The sequence below is a fragment of the Bombus affinis genome, chromosome 2, assembly GCF_024516045.1.
Source record: "Bombus affinis isolate iyBomAffi1 chromosome 2, iyBomAffi1.2, whole genome shotgun sequence".
NCBI lineage: Eukaryota > Metazoa > Arthropoda > Insecta > Hymenoptera > Apidae > Bombus > Bombus affinis.
In genome coordinates, this window is record NC_066345.1 from 1,295,946 (window position 1) to 1,319,674 (window position 23,729).

A 23,729-nucleotide genomic window follows, 5' to 3' on the forward strand; every position below is an offset into this window, starting at 1 on the left:
CTTCATACGTAATAACATTCACGAACAACGATCGCGCCTTGCGACTATCGCTAAAAGTTTCGGGGAATTTCTGTTTCAGCCGGTCAGCACGAAGGTGTAATTAACGACTATTACTTTAGAGATTCTTTCGATCATTCGTCGTCGGAAAGCCAACTATTGGATGCATCGGGCAAACCGCACAGTCGCTCGGTGACCCCGGTGCCACAAATGCAGAAACTTCAAAACTCGAAAGTTTGTCTCCAGCAGCAGCAGCAACAACAGCAACAACAGTACCAGCATCAGCGGCAATCCAGTCGACGTTCACACGCTGCGAAACTGAGGCACAAGAGTGTTCGAGTCACGAGGCTTTTCATTCCAGCTTTCATGCTGACGATCACCGTCTTGTTTATCGTGATCGTCATGGTATTCGAGACGGATACGACGCTTTTCAATAACTTGCGCAAGACACCAGAAATGGTGGCCTTAAAGAACCAATACTATGTCCCTATTAAGGAGTTCTTGAGGACAAAGCTCGGCCTATTTTGATGCGACCCGACGATGACCAGGCTGAGGTCGCCCTTTGTCGCTAAGTAACTTCCTTCAGTGCCAAGTCGAGAAGACGTTGCCGAGACCGAGGAGCAAGGGTATCGTTTCTTGTTCATCCGTCGTTTCCTCTTTCGTGATTCGCACACGGCGGAACCACTTGTACTTTTCTTTTTATATCTCCTTGATTTTCCTATCTCCGAATCGACGCAGATACGAGCCACCTATTCGCCAAATCGATTAACTTCGCGAAACGGAAAGTGCGGAAGATCGATGAAATTGTACAAGTACGAGACACGAGCTCTGTGACGCTAAAATTTCACAGATTTCGCGCCTGCAGTTAATCGCTTTGGCCTGTGAAGCCGAAGGTTCGGTTAGCATTAGCCGGTATTCGAAGCTTTTAAACGAATGCCGCTGTTTCAATTCTGCTGCGTTCCTTCGATCGATGGGCCAATTTCGACCTAGTGTATTTTTTTAACGTACGTACGGAATGTCTAAGGTTTTGTTTCAATTTTATATCGAGCATTTTCTTAGGACGTTAACGGTCTTCTTATTTCCCTAGAGATAAGAGCAAGATCGCGATAGAAAAATTCGAGGCTCGCAGCAGGATTAACGCAGCAACAACGTACCACCGTTTAAATTGGCAAGAGAGGATCGGATGATATACAGTGGCTCGCAAGAGCGTTCGTACATCTGGCATAGACATATTCGAAGCGCATATCGTGCGTGTTATATAAAACATTTTTTGAAATTTCGTTTATTAAAACGCGTTTATTAAAAAGTCAGCGTATCGTATGAATAATTGGCGACATGTTTATCATTCTTTAACCGTTTATCGGATTTATCTGATTTTCCCGTGTTGTAACTTTCGTATACCTGTTTAGAGCTGTTTAAGGCTTCGATACAACGACGATAGTTGTTTCATGTTTATAGTACCGACGAAACACGTGCAATAGGTTGAAAAGAGGCACCGACAAGCGCAAGAATACTTTGGCGAGCCACTGTACCGATACGATAATACGATAAAAGATTTCGAATCACGAGAGCGCGAAATATCGATACGAATCTACACTTTTATTAAACACCATCGTCCGCGATAAAAAATACCTTTGTTTTACTATTTGTTTACTTTTTGCACTACTACCTACGTATATTGAAATCTTAGTAACTTAACATACATACATACATACATATATATATATTTACTCTGACAAAGACAAAGTGTTTTGTACAAAATATTTACATCGCGAGTACTCGTGTTTGCTAAGTTACGCGTAAATTTGACAAGTTGTTAGAAAACTTTGTTACAGTACGTTTATCAAATTTATTTAATAAATTTAGATGAAAGTCAGTTTTTACGTATTACTATTATACATGTATATGTAATGTATAGAATGTGTGGCAAATCGAGAAAGTCATATTTATATTTAAATACAAAAGTAGATAATACACACGGGTGTACGTTCTCAAATTACGATTAGCGATAGAATAGAGATCATGAGCAGAGACATCAGCTAGTACGCTGCACAACATACTTTTTACTCTTTTTCCGTATAGTGAAATCACGTTATGTATGTTTTGATTTGCTAGTGGAAGCATACCATGTATCAAGATCATTGCATTTTCTAACGTGTAATATTCGATCGCTGTGTTATTTATTTTTCTAAATAGCGCCATACTTTGGCCATTTCCCAGGCTTAAAAATCTTACAGCCCGTGGCAATTGTAATCTTCGTTGACGGATATGAAATTTCGTTAACGATCTTTCGTTGGAAAGAATAACTCGCTAAATTAAAAGGTCGTAGCTCGTTTGATTTTATTACCATTAGGAAATGCAATGACCGAACGTGACCGTGCAAATATACGTTTAAACGAGTACTTAATTTTGAATTTCAGCAACAGTACAGTATACATAGGATATTCAGCATGCGCAATCATAAAAATTATTCGTTGATAAACGAATAAGCAAGGCTAAATACCGTAAACGTAAGATCTGCTTTTGTCGTAAACTTTTAGTTGTCATAGTATATTTAACAAACTTTTATAAGGTAATTCAATAGATCTTGTAAGATAGAATGGGGCAATACGAGGTGCAATCAGGTAGTATAGCGTATAAAGGAAAAGGTGTTTCTTGTACTTTTATTCCAATTAGTTATCGATGTTTTCCCGCAAGTACGTGTAAGGGAAACGAGTATGCTTCCTGAACTTTGTATCAGCATGCAACAAACAAGCATCGACCAATCGATATATCATTTTGATTTATTCGTTGATTGTGCGAACATGCGTGTAAAATAGGATGAATCGTCAAACACGAACAGACACGTTTCTTGCGTTTTCGGCGATATCGTGGATTATTTATCGAGGAGAACGAGTACCTGTTTGCGTATTTTAAAATGCTAAGGTATTAAATCGATTTCCAGCTGAATAGCGTAATAACGTGTAATTATGCAACAACATCGATAAGACGGTGAACGCTATAGAGCATAATATAAGAGATACCATCGTTTTTATTTTTAGCGACGTTTTAATTAATTGAATACGTAGCAAGAATTAGCATTACAAATTCTACTTGTCTAGAACGATTATGCAACGATTAATCGATGAAATGAAACCCGATATAAACTAATTTGTAAAGCTCGATACGCACCTATTACGCAATTATTGGATTTGTATATAAAATGTCTAGTTGCATAAAGCTATTTATTTTTATAGGAAACTACGAAAAACGTTTATACTATTACGAATAGTTTTTCTTCGTTATACAGCTGGCGTGGTATTTTCAATTTTATATAAAATATTTTCTCGTCGATCGCGTGCTCCTGTCGTCAGATATAATAAAACGAGTTCTAATCTTAACGTCTCACGATTCATCCTATTGCAACGAGAAAAAGTTCGTTCTACTATAAATTCCATATGGCGTATTGGAAATTACACGACGAATCGTTAAAGAAAGCATACAGAGTAGTCTATCTGGTTGCGAGGACGTAAAAAATTTGCTTTTATAAGGAATATCTTCGAAGGAAATATCGACGAATGTAGCGAAGCGAAATGAAAATTGGAACTCGCGTTTTTCTACCTTAAAACACGATATTTTTTAATTAGCATCATTAGCTGACTTTCCATTTGTCATTTGTAGTAGCTTTGCCAGCCGATCACCTTGTAACCGTACGTTTTACTAGCTAGTACGTATCATTAGTCGATGATCTTGTTTCAGAATCCTTATCGCTGAATTACTTCTGATCTAGTCGTATTACTTTTCTCCAAGTACGATTTAAGAAATATACGAAACACGAAGAGCTAAAGCTAACAAAAAGGCTTGGTTACCGTGGAGAAAGCGATAGAAAGAAAGAATCGCGTTTGTTCTTACGTGTTTGTTCTTATGGATAATTTGAATTAAGGGGTCTTCTGTGGTTGTGAGAGGAAGAGAGCGATTTGTTGGCCACTGTTCCGGGAAAAGCGTGTAGTACGTTTATTCTTACGACAGTTTTTGTATTTAATAAAGATACATTTGAAGAATATTTTGTTAAATTCTCATGCGAACGTATTCATTTGTTTCACAACTGTGCAGGCTTTCTTCTTTTTTTTACGCCTCCTTTGTAAACGTTCCTAATTTGCTAGAATCGGTCACATCTCGTTCTCAATTGCATGTATTCGAGTTTCGTATGCCTGCGCGTGTTATCGACCTGCGAATTTCTCAAATAGTCGTCACAGCCAATGGGTTCCTGTGATTCTTTATTCCGTTTAGGTGAGCATTCACGTGGTTCGTAATTTCCTCCAAAACCCTGCTATTTTTAACGTTTCTCTCTTTTCTGTTCCTCCGCCGTCGTCGTTTCGAAAAGCGCCAGACTGCAGGTTCTCAATTTTTCTGATATTCCACTTGGCAAACTCGTCCCAAGTCTGCCCAAGTTCGTAGGCCGGATAGGTTTGGTCGTGGCCTGGTACATTCGTAAATTATCGCTTCTGTCCTGTTCCGAAGCCAGCTGTCGGCCAGCTGTCAGCCAGTCTATACATTTTCTTGTAATTTTGTATTTTCCAGATTAATTTATCGCGCGACCGCGATCCGCGATACTTAACGATGCTTGATCGTGGGATTTCTTGATCGTGGAAGTTTACTCGGACAGTCTGAGCTATCTGCAGTAACAACAGGATGAAAACGTTTAGTCAATGCATCGATTAATTTGTCTAATTGAAGGAATCGACCGATCAATCTGTCGAGGCCTTTTAGAAAAGATTCCTTCGACCGATTTTCATTTCAAAACGTTCGTACTTCGATCGATCGTGGTTCAAAATGTCGTTTTGAGAAAAACGCGCTCAGAGCGTGGGATTTGATTTACACGTAAAAAAGACTCGTTTCAATTTACACAGAGTAATCGTGTCGAAACTACCAGGAAATATTCCTAAGAATAGTGTACCTATACTTGAGAAAAATATGAAAATTCAACAACCAAATTTTTCGGCATTCTTAACCACGGAAGACCCCGTTTAATATCTATTTCCATGTAAATAAAACGATTTAAGTTTTGGTAGAAGGAAGTAAAGCAGCAGTTGCTTTTGCTCGGTACGTTTGCACAGTACAGAATCAAATGAAATCGTTTTCTCTTTCTATGCTTAAGTTTCTAACGTTCGAGCCTACGAGATTGAACGTGAAAATCTTTTTCGAGGCAAACTTTGCGACGACGAATCATCTTCGGCGATTCCAATGATTTTTTATTTGGCTGGTTTCATGGTGGTACGTTGCATGGAACGTTCGAGCTGCGCGTTTATCGTCTTTTCGTATTTAACAAAGGCGAATTGATGGAAAGAAATTTGCGGTTCTTGCTTAAAGATAGTTTCGCCTTAAAATCTATATGTACGTGTTACGTTAATTGCCAGTGAAATGAACCCATTTGCGTCATGGCTCTCCTTCGGAGGATGGTCCCTATGACCGGTCGTAGGTGCAGTAAATGACATCATAGAAAATTTACCGTTGAAAACGATTGGTAGACAACGTTGCTTCGCAAACGTCGCATCTTACGTTCTTTATAACGGAGGAAAAAAGAACAAATCTTTTATTTAAGAAAGTAAGAGATAAGAAATTAAATCGTATAATTTCTCGTGGAATTCTTTAAGATGGTCAGTACGATAAACTGATACAGGCGAGATGCTGACGAACGGGTCAAACGTGAACTCTCTCATCTAAAGAATACTTGGCGACTGAAATGAAAAGCAGTCGCAGCGCGCCTAATAATCCGCGCTTGGTCGTAGAAGACGGTCGTCCGATAGCGGAAAATCCGCGCTTGGATGCAAATGGGTTAAATAGAGCAGAAGCGTTTATTAATTTTCGCAAGCTTCACCGTGAGAAGAGAACGTCTAGATTTCGCTCAGATCTCGTGACAAATTTAACGCGGAATTAAAACAAAAAAGTACCTCGGTGTTAAGGCGTGAACACTTAGCTTAGAAATGTTTCTCGATAGAAAGGATCGACGATGGATGAAATATCTCTGATAAAAGCGAGCTACGTGCAGAGATTCGTACTCGATTGCCTGCTCGCATTGTAAACCAGCCTAATAGAAAGCGACGCAAAACTCGCGACACGTACGTTGCTCCGGAGTTAAACGACCAAACGCTGTATTTTACTAGTAGAAGTAAGTAACCGAAACGAGATACGACGGAACATAGATTTGAAAATGCTTCGTGGTCGCTGTGTATATTACAATGAAAAGACAAAGAACGTTCGCGCTCCGATTCGATCGAAGCGAAACACGAAGGAGAAACGTTGAGAGAAGGATTGGGGCGACTCGAGAGCGAAAACCGATTATTTTCTCAAACGCGGACCCATTTCTCGCAGGAAACAAATCGATTCCACTCTTTTCCTCTAAATGGTTCCAAAAATGCGGAACGAAGCACAAAGGTAATTAATATTCAGCCACTGCTCCGCTCGGCCAATCTTCTACCACGATCTGTCCTTTTTTCCAGACGTAGAGCGGTTTTTCCGACGGTTGGAGCAGAAGTCAGGTTTTTCCGTGTCTTGGATTCCAGTTCAGCCATAACTATGAACGTGTTTGTAATTGTCGTGGATTCTACGTTTCCGCGTAGCTATACAGCGTATCGGAGTATCGTTTAAATCGGCCACACGATTTTCCATATTTTCCACGTCGCGACGTTTTTATCCTTAAGAAAAGAAAAACTTGCTGCGATTTGAGAAATGAACGAAACCTAGTACAGGTATAACGGACAAATCTGGTGATAACGTTAAAGTTACGACAGTTGTTAAAAAATTATATTTACTAATAAAAAGAAGGATTTACTGTTATACGAATCGAAGGGAGAATTACGCGAGCCGTATGTTTTATTTTATTTATCGTTTATTGTTTAGTCCGTGCCTTTCGACTTTGGACGAACTTTCGGTTTTACGTCTCTTATGTCTATTTCTCTTCTTATACGTCTACCTCCCCTCTATTCTATCGCACTCCCTTAATTATTCTGTCTCTAAGAACTAAAACTAGCAACTACAAATTAACCACCAATGACTAAAAGCTATTGCAACTTTTGGCTTTAGTCTCCTTGCTGCGCATCCTTCCTATCGTTTGCCCTTCTCTTCTCTATTATTGCTTTCAGTTCTGTTAGTCCTTCTCCAGTCTCGTTTAGTATTTTTCTGTGCCCTTTGGTCCTCCCGTTATTTCACATTCTTTTATTACGTGTCTCAGGTCTTCTTCTTTCCTTTTACATAGTCCGCATCTTCTTTCCAGTATTCCCTTGCTTTGGTCTCGTTTCCGCACCTGAATCTTTGGTACTTTGGTAACTCTTCTTTGGCTATTTTTCTATAACGTTTGTTATATTTGGATTCCCTTATCCTTTCCCCCCTCTCTTCTGCTTCCCTCTTTTTTCTTTCTTCTATAATTTGCTCTGCTGTCATCCTTTCTTGCTCCTCTCTTGCTTCTATCTGCGCCCCTCCCTTTCTCACCTCCTCTAGTCCCTTCCTTCTCTTTCTTGCCCTTTTCCTTTCATGACCATTTCCCCAGTTTCCCTCCCTTTCCTTTATACACTCCTTTACTAATTCCTTCTTCGATTGCTTTCTCTTCATACCTTGCTGCTCTTTTTAATGCTTCTTCTTTTATTTCTATTATCTTGCATTCTTCTATTAATATGTAATTTGGTGCTGTCATATCTAAGCCTAATATCCATTTAGCATATCTTCTTTGTACTTTATCCAGTCTTTCTTCCACGTTCCAGCCCACATCTCTGCTCCAAACTACCTACCTACTGCTACCAGTGCTCCAAACATCTTCATTCTCCTTTTGTAGTCCTGTTTCAGTATTCCTCCTCCCAAGCTCCATGTTTTCCTCGTTGCTATTGTTCCGAGGAACGATATGTAAACTGTTTAAACGGTTTCAACTATCGAGCAACGCGTAAACTATAGCTGAGCGCTAAGAAACGTCGTGAGAAAGGCTACTTCGAATTTAGAATGCCACAACGATCTTTCCGCGAATTTAGCGACTATAGTAAAATGAAAAAATGTTCAAAACGTGGCTTATCTTTCGAGTCGCCAAATACCTTGTCTCCTAAACGTTGTTTGCGTGTAAAAGCAAGGTATTTTCAAAGTTCCGGCTAAATCGGAGCACGGACGCCGAGTTAATAATTTTCTGCTTAACGCCTATCGTAGTTTAATTGGACGAGTGCCAAACTTACTTATAATCCGTTGGATGTTGTGACAGCGTGTTCCGCGATTCGTTATCTTGCCACTGCTTGCGGATAAAAATCAAACGACGTAAAATCAGCGCGCGGATCATCGAACCACACGGTAGAAACGAATGTCTATCGCGAAACGTCTACGACTATGTCGTTGTGCTTCTACGTAGATGTTGCGAGAATTTGATACATCTGTTTTCTTCGACTTGTAACGAATCTTCACCACTCGCGATGTTTCTACGCAAGAAAACAGAGAACTGCGCGTTCAGCGTCAAAGATGTTTTAACTTCTCGCTGTTTAGCTAAATAACGAAACGCCAATCTGTTTAACGCTAGAACTACCGATAGCTATTTCTATCAAAACCAGTGAAAATGACTGGTCTTTAAAAAATACCTAGTAATGATAGAATACTTTTATATTTATTGATTTATTACTTTCTTACGGAAGCAATTCCACTTACGTTACGCGGTACACTTTTGCTATTATCAATCCATCCGGGATCATGGTCCCTAAACGAGGCTTGACAAATTTATAAAAATTGTAGAACCGGTCGTTTCGACTGCTGTGGTACTGCTGGCGTTAGCATCTAGCGTAAAAATTCAAAAAATCCGTGGCAAGTTGTACAAAACGAGGAAACTGGTTGACCCATTTGCATCGTGGCTCTACTTCAGAGGACTGGTCCCTACGACCGCGCGCGGTCGGTCGTGGGTGCAGTGGATGACATTCGAATTGTAGTATCGCGGGAATTTAGGTACAAGATTTTCCCCTGATACTATTTAAAATTTATAGTTTATTTACAACGAATAGATTATACAGATATCAGTTGGATTAATTAGACAGAAAACGATGGTTGTTTAATTTGAACCAAGTGCACCAATCTTACTTTAATTCCACCACTCTCGCAACTGGACAACGCTAACGACTCTACTCCTCGACATTTTTTTTTTTTAATGTTTGTTTATTGATTCCAGGTTTTTTACATATTTTTTTTTACGTGATTTTTTTCCAGAATAAACGCTGAATTCTAATTGTAGGGTGGTACAGGCAAAAGTACCGATACGCGACGGTACGACGTAGCCATGCATTATTACATTTCTTTTTTTTTTTGAGATTATTATTGTGCCTTAAATTTAAGCCGCTGTTGCGCTGTGCTTATGTACGATATTTTAATTTGTGTCCTGAAAGCCTGGACGCACTCTACTCCTCGACTACTCGATTAACTCTGACCCCTGACTCACTCTCGCTTCTCGATCAACTCTTTCAATTCAAATCGTCCCTCTCCATTAGCGTTATTTTTTCCTCTCTCTAATCCCATCTTGTTAACGCTCCGCAAGAACTAGGTGACTTTAGTCACATAGGCTTTTTCCCTATGTAAACTAACAACCAAAGGACAGACGACATCGTTTCGATCGATCTTTGATCAGGCTCTTTCCTCGCGATACCACAGAATTCTTCACGGAGTTTATAGAAAATTTACCGTTGAAGCCGATTGGTAGACAACGTTGCTTCGCAAACATCGCATCTTACGTTCTTTATAACGGAGGAAAAAGAACAAATTATTTATTTAAAAAAATAAGAGATAAGAAATTAAATCGTATTGTTTCCCGTGGAATTCTTTAAAATGGCCAGTACGATAAACCGATGCAGGCGAGATGCTGACGAACGGGTCAAACGTGATCTCTCACGTCCGAAGAATACTTGGCGACTGAAATGAAAAGCGGTCGCAGCGCTTGGATGCAAATGGGTTAATCGGGTTCGATAAACTGATCGCAGCACCCTTTCACGCTTTGACCGGTATTGGCATAAGTAGCCTTGATACAAAATTATTTTCAATTTGAATACATATAGAAAATGAACTAAAATTCATTGTATCATTCTCCCAGCTATCGTTGCGAAAGTCATTCTATCATTGCGGAAGAAAATATAACACGAATTAGGAATTTGAAAATAAAGTTGTAAAACCAGTCAATTCAACTGGTGTGTGGTAGTTCTAGCGTTAAATAAGACTCGAACGATTGCCGTGATATGGCCTATACCGTATCGATAGGATAAGGAGAAGAAAAAGTGTATTGCGTTGATACACGTTCTTTTTCCAATGTGAATGTGACACGCACGCATACTTAGGCATATGTACTTGGGTATTTGATAAAGACGCGCGAGTAGAGAAATACGACGTACGAAATGAAGTATTTTACTTTTAAAAAGCAACCTGTATTGTATCATATACGTACATAGCATTACTAATTACTAAGCTGATCGGTTAATGTTAATCGTTTAGGGGATGTTAGGCAATTTGAAACGGTCAACGAAAAGCAATTGTTCGATGGTTACACGTAGATGATAAGATTCATTTGGAAAAGCGATATTTCACGCGAAAGACCCTCGCTTCGCAAAATCATACGAATCTTTTCTTTCTCTTTACCGCGTTTGTTAATTGGTCATTTCTTAATCTGTCTCGTTTCAGTATCGTTTGCAAGTTACAAGTGACACAAGTAATCCTTCGTTAATAGAATTTACAGATAACGATTCCATTATCTGTAACTCATGGTTTATAGAAATTTCGTTTCGTCCATCGATTAATTATTTTCTCATTTAAATTCGACGATTCTTTAACCACGCGAATGTCAATTCTCCGTAACACGGTGCTGTTAAGGGGGGCTAAGGTTCATTCGTACGAAATAAAGTATGATTTTGTGAATTATTTGCGACGACACAGTTAAAGTCTCTTTATTAAAACCAATGGTACATTAAAGTGTGACATTCGAAGAATATTGTGTAAAATTTTCACGGGGAAATATTAAAAAATACAGCAATGGCGGCAATTATTCGAACGTGTCTCGGAGAAAAGATGGAATTGCGGTGCCCTGATAATTTGGTGCTGGATCATCGGAAATCAAAAAATCAAAGTTCATTCGTTAGGTAACAGTTTTGCCCAGGTAACGCTGGGAGGGTTTTTCGAAATTTTAATTTTTCACAAATTAGCCGATTTTGCAAAAATTTGCGGCTAATTTTCCCTTCAAAGTGTTCCAAAAAAGTGAAAAATTGAAATTTCGAAAAACCCTCCCAGCGTTACCTGGGCAAAGCTGTTACCTAACGAACGAACTTTGATTTTTTGATTTCCGATGATCCGGCGCCAAGTTACGAGCAATTCTACTTTCTTCCGAGACACGTCCGAATAATTGCTGTCATTGCTGTATTTTTCAATATTTCTCCGCGAAAATTTTATACAATATTCTTCGAATGCCACACTTTAATGTACCATTGGTTTTAATAAAGAGACTTTAACCGTGTCGTCGCAAATAATTCACAAAATCATGCCTTATTTTTGTACGAATTTACCTTAGCCCCCCCTTAAGGTAGAAATTAACGGAGTTCGCAACGACGATTGACGGAACAGGATTTTGTGGCGAGAAGGTCTTCTTAAATAGCGCAGATACTATTTCCTGCTAGATACGAAACTTCTCGCTGTCATCCTTTACGTTTCTTTCTTTCCATTGTTATTTCTTTCGCAAAGTGGATTTCCAATCGTTAGAATAGTGGTTTTACATTTTCGTTCGACGATCGTAAATTTTCTTAACCGCGTTAGGAAGCGAAAACGTAACCAATTAACTTTTTATATAATCAACTTCATGTAACACACACACACACACACACACATAGGAAAACGGTTACGTATCGTAAACGTATTTAAATTCAAAGATGTTGAAAAGCATGGAGCGTAAAGAAACGTACAGCTTGTGCGATGTAACGTTGTATCGTCGTAATATCGTTATACAACATCGGTTGTATAAAAGTTTCCCGAAATACGATAGCGAGGAGATTTGCATTCGCCAACGAAACTAATCGATAGGTAGAAAATTAAGAAAATAGTTCGCGATTCGTATTTGTAATCGTAACGTTACACTGCTGCAGTCGGATTTCTTAAACATCGCGAAACTGTCAGTTGTTTCGCTAGCGAGAACAACGAAGACGAAAACTCGGAATTTCAAGTTACACGTGCGAGCGAGAACGTTGGAAACGAGAATCGAAGCAAACCTTGATCTTGCCTGTTCTTGCATTTTACTCTCATCCATTTTCCTAAAAGTGCCTACGCTGTTCTAAACTCTTTTCAACGCCACGTTCCGCTGACTTTTCGGCACGTTGTATCGTCCTTTTCGATTCATCCGACGTCCGCCCTCGGCTAAAAGATTTAGGACGACCGAAACACATACGTCGCGCGCGTGCACACAGGCGCGCGTGACAATTGCGATATTTGTATCTAAACCGCGAATGTGACGTCCTGTTAATGTAAAAACTCATTGACGAAATTCGTTGTTCTAATCGAAGAACATGAAGAATTTGTTTCATGAGAAGCAAACGTCTGTCTGACGGGCAGGAACGATTCTAGGAGATTAGAATGGTATCCGTGCAAATTGTTCGATTAACTGAATTTCAACGACGACGCATCTAACTTCATCTAAACTTGGATTCTGTGAACAAACGTATGTCAATTGCGATATAACGTAACTTTAAGTATAAAAAATAAGGATATCGAGAACGTTCGATACGACAGCTCTAGGCAACCAGATGTACGAGCTTTTGAAAAGTTCTGTAACGCAGGGATTATCAAATTCGAGAGGAGAAAGCGATTAATTGACTTAAAGGGTGACGCGTTCTGAAACTAAGCCGGACTCTTGTAATATAAATAGACCACGGATTTCTTTGCAAATTCTTATTTTTTAGAATACCACGAAAGAAAAAGGAAGAAAATCGAGGCATCGCGCTTTGGATATTTCGCGTGTCTTTTCACATTGTGTTGGTCCCGTGCAATTTTCCGTATTCAAATTTCCTACAAACGCAGGAAAATCCGCCGTCTATTTACAAACGTACGACGAATTTAATATCCACTTTGCGTTCCGAGATCGTTTTCTATTCCGTGAAATTTCTCACCAGCTCTCACATATTTTCCAATAACAGAAAAGTTACACGCTTATTCGAAAATGTTGAAACAATCGATACATGATATTTGGGTGGCTCACTTTGTCAATGCGAATGTTTTTGAGCGCATGTTACGTATGTAACCTGTTTATAGAGAACAAAAAATCGACATCTTGTATTTCGCACTGATGCAATCAAACTCATAAAAATGTATAAATAAATGTCTGAATTTCCCATTTTGTACATTCTTTCATCCTGATGTTTATCATCGCGATTCGCTCTTATACATACGAATCATTTTCACATTATACGACGAGCTTTAGTTTCGTAAACGTAAATTTTATAGTTGATCGTACGAAAAAAAAAAATTGCCGAATCAGAATCTAATTAATTTCAGGAGCTACGGATAAAGTTGAATTACCCGCGAAATGCGCGTAAACGGGTCTCCTGGCGGTAGGCGACCAGTACCTACTCATACGCTGTCACGGACGTACAGTTGGTTAGGTGAAATTCTACGAGATGGCAGCAGCTTTTTCCAAATATTTAAACTAAGAACGAGCGGTAGTAATGCGTATAGGGAAAAAGTACGGCATATTTAAAAATTCTCTAAATCGGTGAGGTGCGTGAGATATCGGTAATCATCCAAATAAACGTTAGTTTATATTTTCAAACACATCTTTATTAACAAATTACGTATCTCCGACCATTTTACAAACTGTTATAAGTTTTATTATTTAATTGTTCATATAACAATTTTACATCACTCGTTGGTTATAATTTACGACTAAATTCAATTAATACTGTTTAACGACTATTAAGTAAACGCTGAAAAACAAAAGAAACAGTTTTTCATACTTTGGCTCAGATACATATAATTTATTATAAAATTTGTAGTGTAAAACGAACGAAACAATTTTACAAAGCAGAGTGTTAGAACGTATTCCGGTAATTATTTACAAGTACCGTCGCCCGATCGATTTCGACAATTTTTTAATATGTTACAGAAATCAACATAAACGGAAAAAGTAAAAAGTTGTTCGAAATAGGCGAGACGATAGTACTTTTACGTAATTACCCATGTTCGAATAGTAAAACTCCTGCTTAAGAATACTATAATCGATTATAGTTGGTCTTTGGGTTATCAACCGTGTTATCTATGGTCTCCGCTGACTAATCAAAGGCAATTAAGGCAAATAAAAGGCGTTAACACAAAATCTGAAACGCTTCGTTTCAGGATAACCTCATAGAAGTAAGCTGCAACGAGCGTTACACGAATACGTGTATAATATCCATGGTAGAAGTATTAACTCATTTATAAAAATATTATAATTGAACACGGAGTATTACATTTTTTATTTCGAAAATACATCGCGATATTTGCTTTATCGTTGTTTACTACGGAACGCTAAAAATACTAAACTACAAAAATATTCGAAGCATCGTGTTAAGCTGCATTGTTTACAGTCTTTTTCAATCAACTCGGCAACCCGTAGGAGAATAACTCGCAAATGAAATTAAAACAAGAATATTATACAAACTTTTGCTGCAAGTCTGTTACTTGTATACAAAGTTATAAGCAAATTGACATATACATCTTCTAGGGAATTTTGCATTTCGAAACAAGAGTGTCTATCGAGTAATCGTTATCGACTGATATTAACTGTTTGCTACAACGAAGTATTTTAACAATTAGAATACAGGTTCAAGTAAATATGAAAGTATTTACTTAATTTTCGTATCCTGTGATGTAAAATTCTCTACACTCGTATTTTAAGCTCTGTTTGATATTCGCCTACAATTTTGTATAATAAATCGTAACAATGGAACTTTTCTTCTTATATTCATTTGTAGCTTATACTCCTGCAGTCTGGAAAGATTAAAAATATATGTATCTCGTATTATACGTATGGTAATGAACACAGTTGGCACTCTGTAGTATCGTACATCGTATAAATTTACCGATACAGTTATACTTTGTTGTTACAGTTATCAATGATGGAAATTGCGAGTTTGGATAAGAAAATGAGAAATGAAGGAGATTTTGAAATGAATACTTTGATTGGACACGCCGAATAAAAAATCACGACAAACATAGAATTTCAGAAAATATTTAATACGAAAAATATATATTACGAATTAAAAGGTGTTGAAGTTATTGGAAAATCAGAGACGGTATTTATCTTTTACTTTTTACTTTCTACGATTTTAAATGTTTCTGTTACGATAGAAATTAATCTTGACATTAGATTCATTCGATTTACGCTTCTACAGAGCAATACATGTTCTTTTAACTTTTTGGTTACTCCATTTTCTTTACAAATTGTTTTCTTTTCTAAAATTTGGTCAGCTTTCGTTGCAGCGTAGAATATATCGCATAGAAAATATATTAATTTTAACAACAAAAAATTAATCTATTAAATTTCTTACAAATACATTTCATTTGGTTGTGAAAAATAGCTACTATATTTTAACTGTATAAATAATATCTTTTTAAATTATTACGATAACGTTATAACGATTATTCTGAAAATATACAACAAAGTACTTTATATCTTGACAACGTAGTTTGATGGAAACAGCCCTTTCTTTCCTTTTAACCTACCGTACCACCAACCACCTTCGTCTGAAACGACAGATATACATTGAAAATTATAATATGTCGGAGATGAAAGGACGCCGAAGCCTTTCCTTTGGAACCTTGGAAAAATCCCTTAACATTATAATCTAGATGTTGTTATTTTATATTTTAACGGTAGGATCGCGTTAATTATTATTATATTATCTGGATAATAAATCCACACTTCTCGGAGCAGAGAAACCTTTATTGCATACACTTGAAAGGAACACGAACGAATGAAAGAAACAAGAGAAGTCTTAAAACTATCGATCAGGTCTATCAACCGTGTCTAGTAATAACTTTTAGTTACTCCTTTTGTAACTAGCCGTCTAGATGGCGAGCGAGAGCTCACGTTGTCATGTTCAACATTAGATTCTATCATAGCCGTAATTAAACAAATTGTCATCGCTCAATTCAATTGTATTTGTTCGAGATTTGCGATAACGAGCTTGGGCTCGAGGCGACAACCAGTCGCCGAACGTAGCCGCGGTCAAGGGATGAACGCTTTGTCTAACAAAGGTACGGGGTAATAGTATAGCTCTTCTTAAAAAAAGAAATAGTTGTAGGGACATTTGACAGTAAACATCCCAACGGTTTCTGTCCCGTGACTCGCTACACGCAGACTCTATTCTTTGAGTAAGACGATTACCAGATGTCGATGCGTCTTCACAGTACATGTTCAGTTATCCCGAGGACCCGCTATAAATCTTAAGATTTATTTAACTAAAACCCTTCAAACGGACAAACAGTCCTCGTTTCAACTACGGAAAAATACGAGAAATCTATTTTTCTCACGAACGACGCTTCCCGCTGGTAACATTCTCTTAAGGGCGGCCACCCTCCCCCTACTCTAACCACCAACATAGAAATTGACCAATTAACAGTAACGTCAATTTCCCTCACTTTCCGAACGAAGACTTTTCTCCGCGAATCCGATGATCTCGTGTCCTTAGACACACCCCATATAGTTTTCCTCCGCAGTGTCACCGCGACGGAGAGACACTCTCTCGCGTACGATCGCAAGTTAAGTAACGTCTTTACGATCCGTGAACATTTTTACGCTCCGTACGACTTAAACTTTGACGAAAATAATACATTCGCCATCCCGTTGACCGCGAATTCGTTATCGAACCTAAGGCCATTGTCATTAGTGCTACGAGCGCCTAATCATCGCAGTTAATTGTTAAATCTGTCATATCGAGACTTGTGTTAATAAATTCCTCATTGTACCACAACGATGGCTAACTCTAGTGAAAGTTCGTTAAACGCCCACAACCCCAATCCAACCGCCAACTCGATAACAGAAGTGGAATCAGCGCCGATTATAACGGAGGAAGGACTTATGACCATCATACGCGATCTAATTCAGGAGCTGAAGCCGAGTGCGGAGCCTATCAAAATAGTGTTACCAGAATTTAACCCCGAAATCCCGGGCGCCGATCCATCCGCATGGTGCGTCTTTGCTGATCTGCTTATGAAGAACCACCCGCTACAAGGCAATTCGCTAATTTTTGCGTTAAGCAGTGCTCTAAAGGGTTCCGCGGCGCATTGGCTTACGCAGATAGTGACCGACGAAGAGCTTACCTGGCCAGCGTTTAAGGAACTTTTTACGATGCGTTTTGGTGGCAAAAATACAGTAACTTTGACTCTAATGCACATATTCAACGAACAACCACAGGAGGGCGAAAACATAGCAGCTTTCGCCATTCGTATCCGCTGCCTCCTGAAGATGAAGTGCCAAAATGCAACCATAGAGGAAATAATCAACGCTATCGTCCTTTGTCGAATGAGCTCACAAGATCAGCGCATCGAACAAATAGCACTCGAAAAAGATATCAAGACCGAGGACCAATTTTTAAACGAAATGAAAGCACTCGCTCGCGCGAAGAGGCCGGCGTTTTCGACAAGTAATACATCAACTGGCCCCGAAGCCAAACGATACAAGCTACCTGACTCCCGGAACAAGTACCTTTACTGGCGAGGATCGAGAAACGGAAGGATACGCTACGCCTAGAAGCAAGCCGACCAACTACATCGTCCAAGGTGTCTTGCTTCGAGTGTCGCGATTAAGGTCATATCTCGCCTGATTTCCCGTTACTGCAGGGAAGGCTTCGGTGTCTTTTCATCTCCGACAAATATATACTTAAATTTTTTGCTACCTTTTAGCATGCTTGAAATTAACAAATAATCGAGTCATTATATTAATGATTTAAAGTAGAATATATGCATTAAACGTTATGAGTCGTACAACATAAATTGCATGTTCAAGTTTAATTTGCCTAATTCGAGCAAAAGTTAAACAACAAAACTGTTACGCAAAATCAATAAAAGCCAATAAAACCACCATCAGATTTGTAAATGTGTCGCTTTTATAGCAATGAATAGCAATAAATAGCAAAACAAAAAAGTTATTATCGTATATTTCTATGATTCGATTATTTTTAAAGTGATTATCAAATTGGTTAAACTTACGTTCTTTAAGTATCTCAACAATGTCACCTTCTTTGAGCCCTATCTCATCGTGATCTTGAGGATTGTAATCGTACAAAGCTCTAGCTTTAGGTAACTTAGGCACTGCTGGTTTTTGTGGACGTGGTTTATTAGGCGGAACAACGCGAGACTTGTCATCTCCAGTTTTATTTACTACTTGCCCAATAACTGTTTGCATCCCTTTGTTATGTTTTACTTCTTTAATATTATTCATGCGATCGTTACTATCAATCGGCGGAAGTCGAAATCCTGAATGAGCAAGTGGTGTTTGTGGTGGTGGTGGTTCGGAAGGAGGCGGCGGAAATTTCAGTAAACCTGCTTGATTGTAAATATTAATTTATTTATCAGAACTATTTCTATTATTGTGACACAGAATAGAAGAAATTTCATTGGGCAAACTAAATATCCTTTAGTGATTTGTGTGAATAATATAAGATCTGTGAAATTTTCAAGTAGAGCCAACAATTAGTATCTGAGGTAGAAGCAGTAAAAATGAGCCCGACAATTATTATCGATTCTGTTAATATTTCCTGCTAAAATATCGGAAATTGATGAAAAGAAAAAATTAACTCACCACGAGGTACGTCGTTTGGATTAGTATACATGCCCATCAGAGAAACACCATTATTTTGTATCTTTCTCGGTTGCTTTGTTATCTGCTTTTTCTCTTTTGTTTCCGCAGATGTATGTAAAGTATTCGAAGGATTAACTGTTGATATCTTTTTCACAGGTATTTGAAAAGTAGGTTCTCCGGACACGTTCGTATTCGGAGATGATACATTATTCAGTTTACGATCCAAAATTTGATTTTGTTCTGTAATTACAGATCGAGTAGTTTTCTGAATTGATCTGTTTGGGCCTGATTGCAAATTAACTGCTGAAAAAGGATGACTATTTTTCAACGTGTTGTATTGTTGCTTCGCCGACGTTGTAGCTTTAGTAATATTTGGATCTAAAATGTAAGTGCTTATATCGTACGAGTACATTGACGAGTGCTTAATATAAAAACTATTGTGTGTATTGCAAATAGAGAGAGACTACATTTTTTAACCCTCCTGTTATTCGACCAAATGATAATTTTCTATTGTTAGTAAGTTTTCCAAATTTGAGAATACTAAATAAACAATTTCCATTTCCGATCAACCCTACCAGATACTATCAGTACCTGTATTATCGACTAACGATTACTTCTGTTAACTTACTAGTGGTGCATGGCAATCCTGGTCCAATCCAAACGTTTAGAATTTTCCCACTTGCTTTCAAAATTTCTTTGTTCCTATATTCCATTTGTATAAAATGTATTTCTCTTGTACCTCCACTTCCCCATCCTTCCTTTTTAACCTTATATTCTAAACTATAAAAGTTAGAATAATATTAACATAACGTTACGTTACGTTACTTAATTTTCCAAATCACTATTTTACGTTTGCTGTATTAAAAATCTTACTTGTTACTAAATTTTATATTTAGAATATGACCAGTTTCTTCGACGTATCTCTTGCTAAGATTAATCAAAAATTCTGTTTTAAATACTAACTCTAATAAGCTATCGTAATCTTCTTTCACATGAATAATGAGAAAACCATCCTGCAATCAATACGTAAAAATAATCGATTGTCGACAATGATATAATAGTTGTAGTATCAACAGATATGGTAATAATTATGAGTAATAAATGGGTTGGCGAAAGAATTGGTTCGTTACTATCTCTACACTTTTCTCTACAGTGACAATGATGATTATGATCAAAACAGCAATATCAATGGCAATAGATAAAGAGTGAATGAATAAGAAGTACTATCTAAAATAAACTCGTTACCTATTGGGATTTGAAAGACAAAGCAACGTAAAAGCAAGGATATCGATTCGCGTCTTTCCTTGTTTTTCATACATAAAATTTGATAACTTGAAGTTAAAATATCTGGCAAACAAAATAAAAGATATTCTAAAATGTAATTGCATCCATCGGGCGAGTACCTTAAAATATAACATAATTCATCTAAGACGTTTGGAAATAAAACCCATTAACAACTACTTTATATAAGCAATAGTTATTTTAGATAGTACTTTTTATTGACTCACTCTGCATAATTACTTACTTGAAGTTTACTTAATGATACATAACTAATCTGATTGAATGGTAATTTCCGTTTTATAATTTCTATCAATTTGCCTTTCTCTGGGCCCTTCTTGATTTGCTCTTGACCGATAAGGTATAAGTATTTGTTGGTTAAAATAAAATTTATTCTACTCGTCTGCGAACCGTCATTAGATCGTTACACGTAGCGTATATTTGTTAATAGTTAGTTTTCGTAGATTTATATAAGTACCTTGAATCTCCTGTCATACTTTTTCACAACTTCAGCAAAAAAAATTTTCTCCCTTCTTCCAATTAAATTTAATATTCCAGGTTTGTCGTCCAATCCGATGTAATCACCCATGAAATGTCTGTTCAAGCTAGCTCGTCTACGTTCTTTCCGACCAAACAACAAATCAGCTGCTTCTTGTCTTTCTTGTTCTTGCCTTTTTCGAGCAAAGTACTTTTTGAATGCTTTTTGAATTACTCTAGCGTACATGTTATATTTCCGATCTCTTGCTTCTTCTAACGTAAAAAGCTATTAAACAAAAGTGACATTGGTCATTTATATTGTAGATTTATATGAAACAATTTTTTGAGTATTTAGATTTCTACGGCAAAGGCTGTGCTTTTGTACCGACCAACCGATATTCCGTCGGTATAAACGAGTCTATCAATTTTCATTATTATCAAGGAATTTAAAGACACATTGACCGGTACTTGGAAAAATAAAGACTCAAATACAAAAGTATGTAATATAACAATTAGTTGTAATTAGACTGTGGATTTTTATATAAAATATAGGAAATATGGAAGTGAAAAATTCGCGTAATATGAATGCGCGTAATATGAAAAAATATATAAAATATCCAAAATATAGTGTTTTGTATAATGCTTGATGGGTAAAACAATTTTCATAAAAATCTACAATCTGATTATAATTAGGATAACTCTCTGATGGACGAGTAAAAGGGTATAAGTAAAATTTTGGTCAAAGCAGAATACGCTAACACGTCTATTCTACGTTACCGTCTTTTGCTTATGATTCTGATAATACAAGCGAATTTCACTTCTTTCCGCTGTTTTACTCAAGATTCTTATCATTCTTTATGAACACCACTAATTAAACTATTACAATATAATCACTGTATTTTAGAATAAAGTCGAAACTTACACTTTCGGGAGCTTTTATAAATAGTTTCGTTTTTCCAAGTTGATACTGCGATCGATTAATATCGAGGCTTTTTAATATCCATTCGACTCCCTGTTTTTCATTACCAGACCAACGTGGCCAAGTTTCTTTCGTGAGAATTCCATATCTTCGTAAAAATTTGGCGAACGGTCTTCTATATGCAAAACCAGCCCTACGTACTCTAATATTTTCTTTTAGACCTAAATATTCCACCTAAATGGCATAGAACATGAAAACAGAACATTAATCAGAGAAATATGTAATTATCGTGCTTTGTGTTATTTGAAAATGCTTAAATTTACTGCACGTACATATACGTATATATACACCGTACTTGAAATATATATTTAACCGTAAATAAAAAAGTTTATATTTATTGGATCCCAGATTCGAGGTTTCTATATAATTGTTAAATTAACTTATATCAAAAAACAAGTTACTGTATAAATATACAGTATATAAATATATATAAATATTTCCTTTTCTTTTCTTAAACAGGAATATATAAAAAATGGTATGTCTTGATATTATTAAACTGAACATGCACAAACAAATAAAAACAAGAATCTCGTTAACTTTATGAGAGAAAAGACATACTTGGTGCCTTATTCTAACCGAATCCCAATCTCGTGGTCTTTTTGTCTCGTTTGGTTTAATGCACCTGATATAATGTGGTGTACATTTCATCAATTGATTGACCAATTGGCTTGCTTGATTTCTAATCTTGTTACCCGCAGTGGTGGGTCTGGATCTAAGCGTTTTTATTTTATTTGTTTGACTTTCTGGCGGATACAATTTCTGGATCAAAGAACTGCAAATTCATAATATATATATAGATGTTTTACATATACCTGCCAGTAGATCAAGCTAAAATAAAATTAAATATAGGAATCTCCACGTTTACTTGACAGAAATTTAATAAATAAACAGGTAAAAAGACAATAGCAATGACTTACTTCGTACTTGTTTGCATTAGTTCCACAAGGTCTAAGAAAAGTACATCGCGATTTTTATCGCAAAATCCATCAACCGAATACGAAACTATACCGGCATAATGCATAATAGTAAATCCGTCTTGCGTGCTTTGAAAATGTTCGTGTTTGTTAGATGCAATTGCAAGTTTCTATAAATAAATGTAATAAAGTTTCTGTTAGTACAAAAATTCATTAATTTACTGAGAACTGAGAAAATAAATTATCCGACCCTTTATGATATCAATTATGTATCACTGAATTATGAAACGCATCGTGTTAATGTTATTTCTTATGTACCTGTAGAGGCGCATGAGCTAAAGGACAGTTCAAATCATGTTGTTGTTTTGCCTCGGAGTATCAATATCGTTAGGATACAAATAATCTAATAATAAACTCAATTCCAATTTTCCGGCTCTCCCCCGACCAGTATACATAAACGAACGCGACCGTAGCAGTTCAGTTATCAAACAGTTATCAATCAGTCGTGCGAATCAATATGAGTTTTTATCAGTCAGTTATCTCAGCGATCTTATTAGCGACTTACACACTGTCTTTAGCGAATCCGCTAGTACCAGCGTCTTAGCGAACATAGTCCGTACTTATTTATTTATTAATTATTTTAAATACACTTGACGGTTTCCCATATCAAGTGATCACGTCGGGGTCACCAATGTGCAGGATGTGTGTGTGGTTTGTTGGTTGTGTTTTAAGTGACGGTTCTCAACTTTGAGTTATCTCGTCATTTAAAACAAAACAAACAAACCACACACACATCCTCCATATACCATATTTGTTAATTTGTATGGTATTTCCATTTGATAGTCGTTTAACCGATTCGACCCAAAACGTAGAATTATTGAAACAAGCGAAGAGAGTATTAATGAACGTTGTAGCATGAGAAACGTGGATACAGCGATTGAACACCGTGTAACGTACGACTGAAAATTTATAAATTTGAAGGACTTTTAGAAGGAACTGTAAATACAGTAAATATTAAAGAAACGGAGGGATCCAGAGAGATTAATATACATCGCTAGACGATAAATAACGACGAATAAACGCCAAGAAACGGTAAAACGTTCGAGGCGGATGCAATAATAACTCGTGTGTTGATCCAACGACTTGACTCGTTACGTTTGTCAATTATACACGGTTTGAGCCAGTCCACGCGACACTGTCGCATTTGCGAATGGGTTAATCTCCTACAAAGGGAATTTGAATTTACATTAATCCCAGATTATTCAAACAATATACAACGAGTATTGATTCTTAA

At 37.1% G+C, this 23,729-nt stretch overlaps 2 protein-coding genes across 13 annotated transcripts in view; one reads left to right on the forward strand and one right to left on the reverse strand.

Annotated features, from left to right (window-relative positions):
- LOC126923762 (FERM domain-containing protein 5) overlaps window positions 1-13,340 on the forward strand; it is a 70,079-nt gene extending 56,739 nt beyond the window's left edge. For 7 of the 8 annotated variants that reach the window (XM_050737542.1, XM_050737554.1, XM_050737564.1 and 4 more), the window contains one exon: window positions 80-13,340. In XM_050737542.1, the coding sequence (XP_050593499.1) occupies window positions 80-525 (446 nt within the window). In that variant the 3' untranslated portion in view covers window positions 526-13,340. The remainder of the gene's footprint in view (window positions 1-79) is intronic. The other variant, XR_007713311.1, reaches the window with a different exon arrangement.
- A 423-nt stretch (window positions 13,341-13,763) lies between these two features.
- LOC126923665 (unconventional myosin-Ie-like) overlaps window positions 13,764-23,729 on the reverse strand; it is a 43,122-nt gene continuing 33,156 nt past the window's right edge. For 4 of the 5 annotated variants that reach the window (XM_050737352.1, XM_050737362.1, XM_050737385.1 and 1 more), the window contains 10 exons: window positions 22,439-22,605; window positions 22,080-22,293; window positions 21,465-21,695; window positions 20,544-20,828; window positions 20,313-20,468; window positions 19,661-19,800; window positions 19,416-19,567; window positions 18,788-19,165; window positions 18,196-18,531; window positions 13,764-15,729 (listed from right to left, as the gene is read on the reverse strand). In XM_050737352.1, coding sequence (XP_050593309.1) covers window positions 15,653-15,729; window positions 18,196-18,531; window positions 18,788-19,165; window positions 19,416-19,567; window positions 19,661-19,800; window positions 20,313-20,468; window positions 20,544-20,828; window positions 21,465-21,695; window positions 22,080-22,293; window positions 22,439-22,605 — 2,136 coding nt within the window. In that variant the 3' untranslated portion in view covers window positions 13,764-15,652. The remainder of the gene's footprint in view (window positions 15,730-18,195; window positions 18,532-18,787; window positions 19,166-19,415; window positions 19,568-19,660; window positions 19,801-20,312; window positions 20,469-20,543; window positions 20,829-21,464; window positions 21,696-22,079; window positions 22,294-22,438; window positions 22,606-23,729) is intronic. The other variant, XM_050737369.1, reaches the window with a different exon arrangement.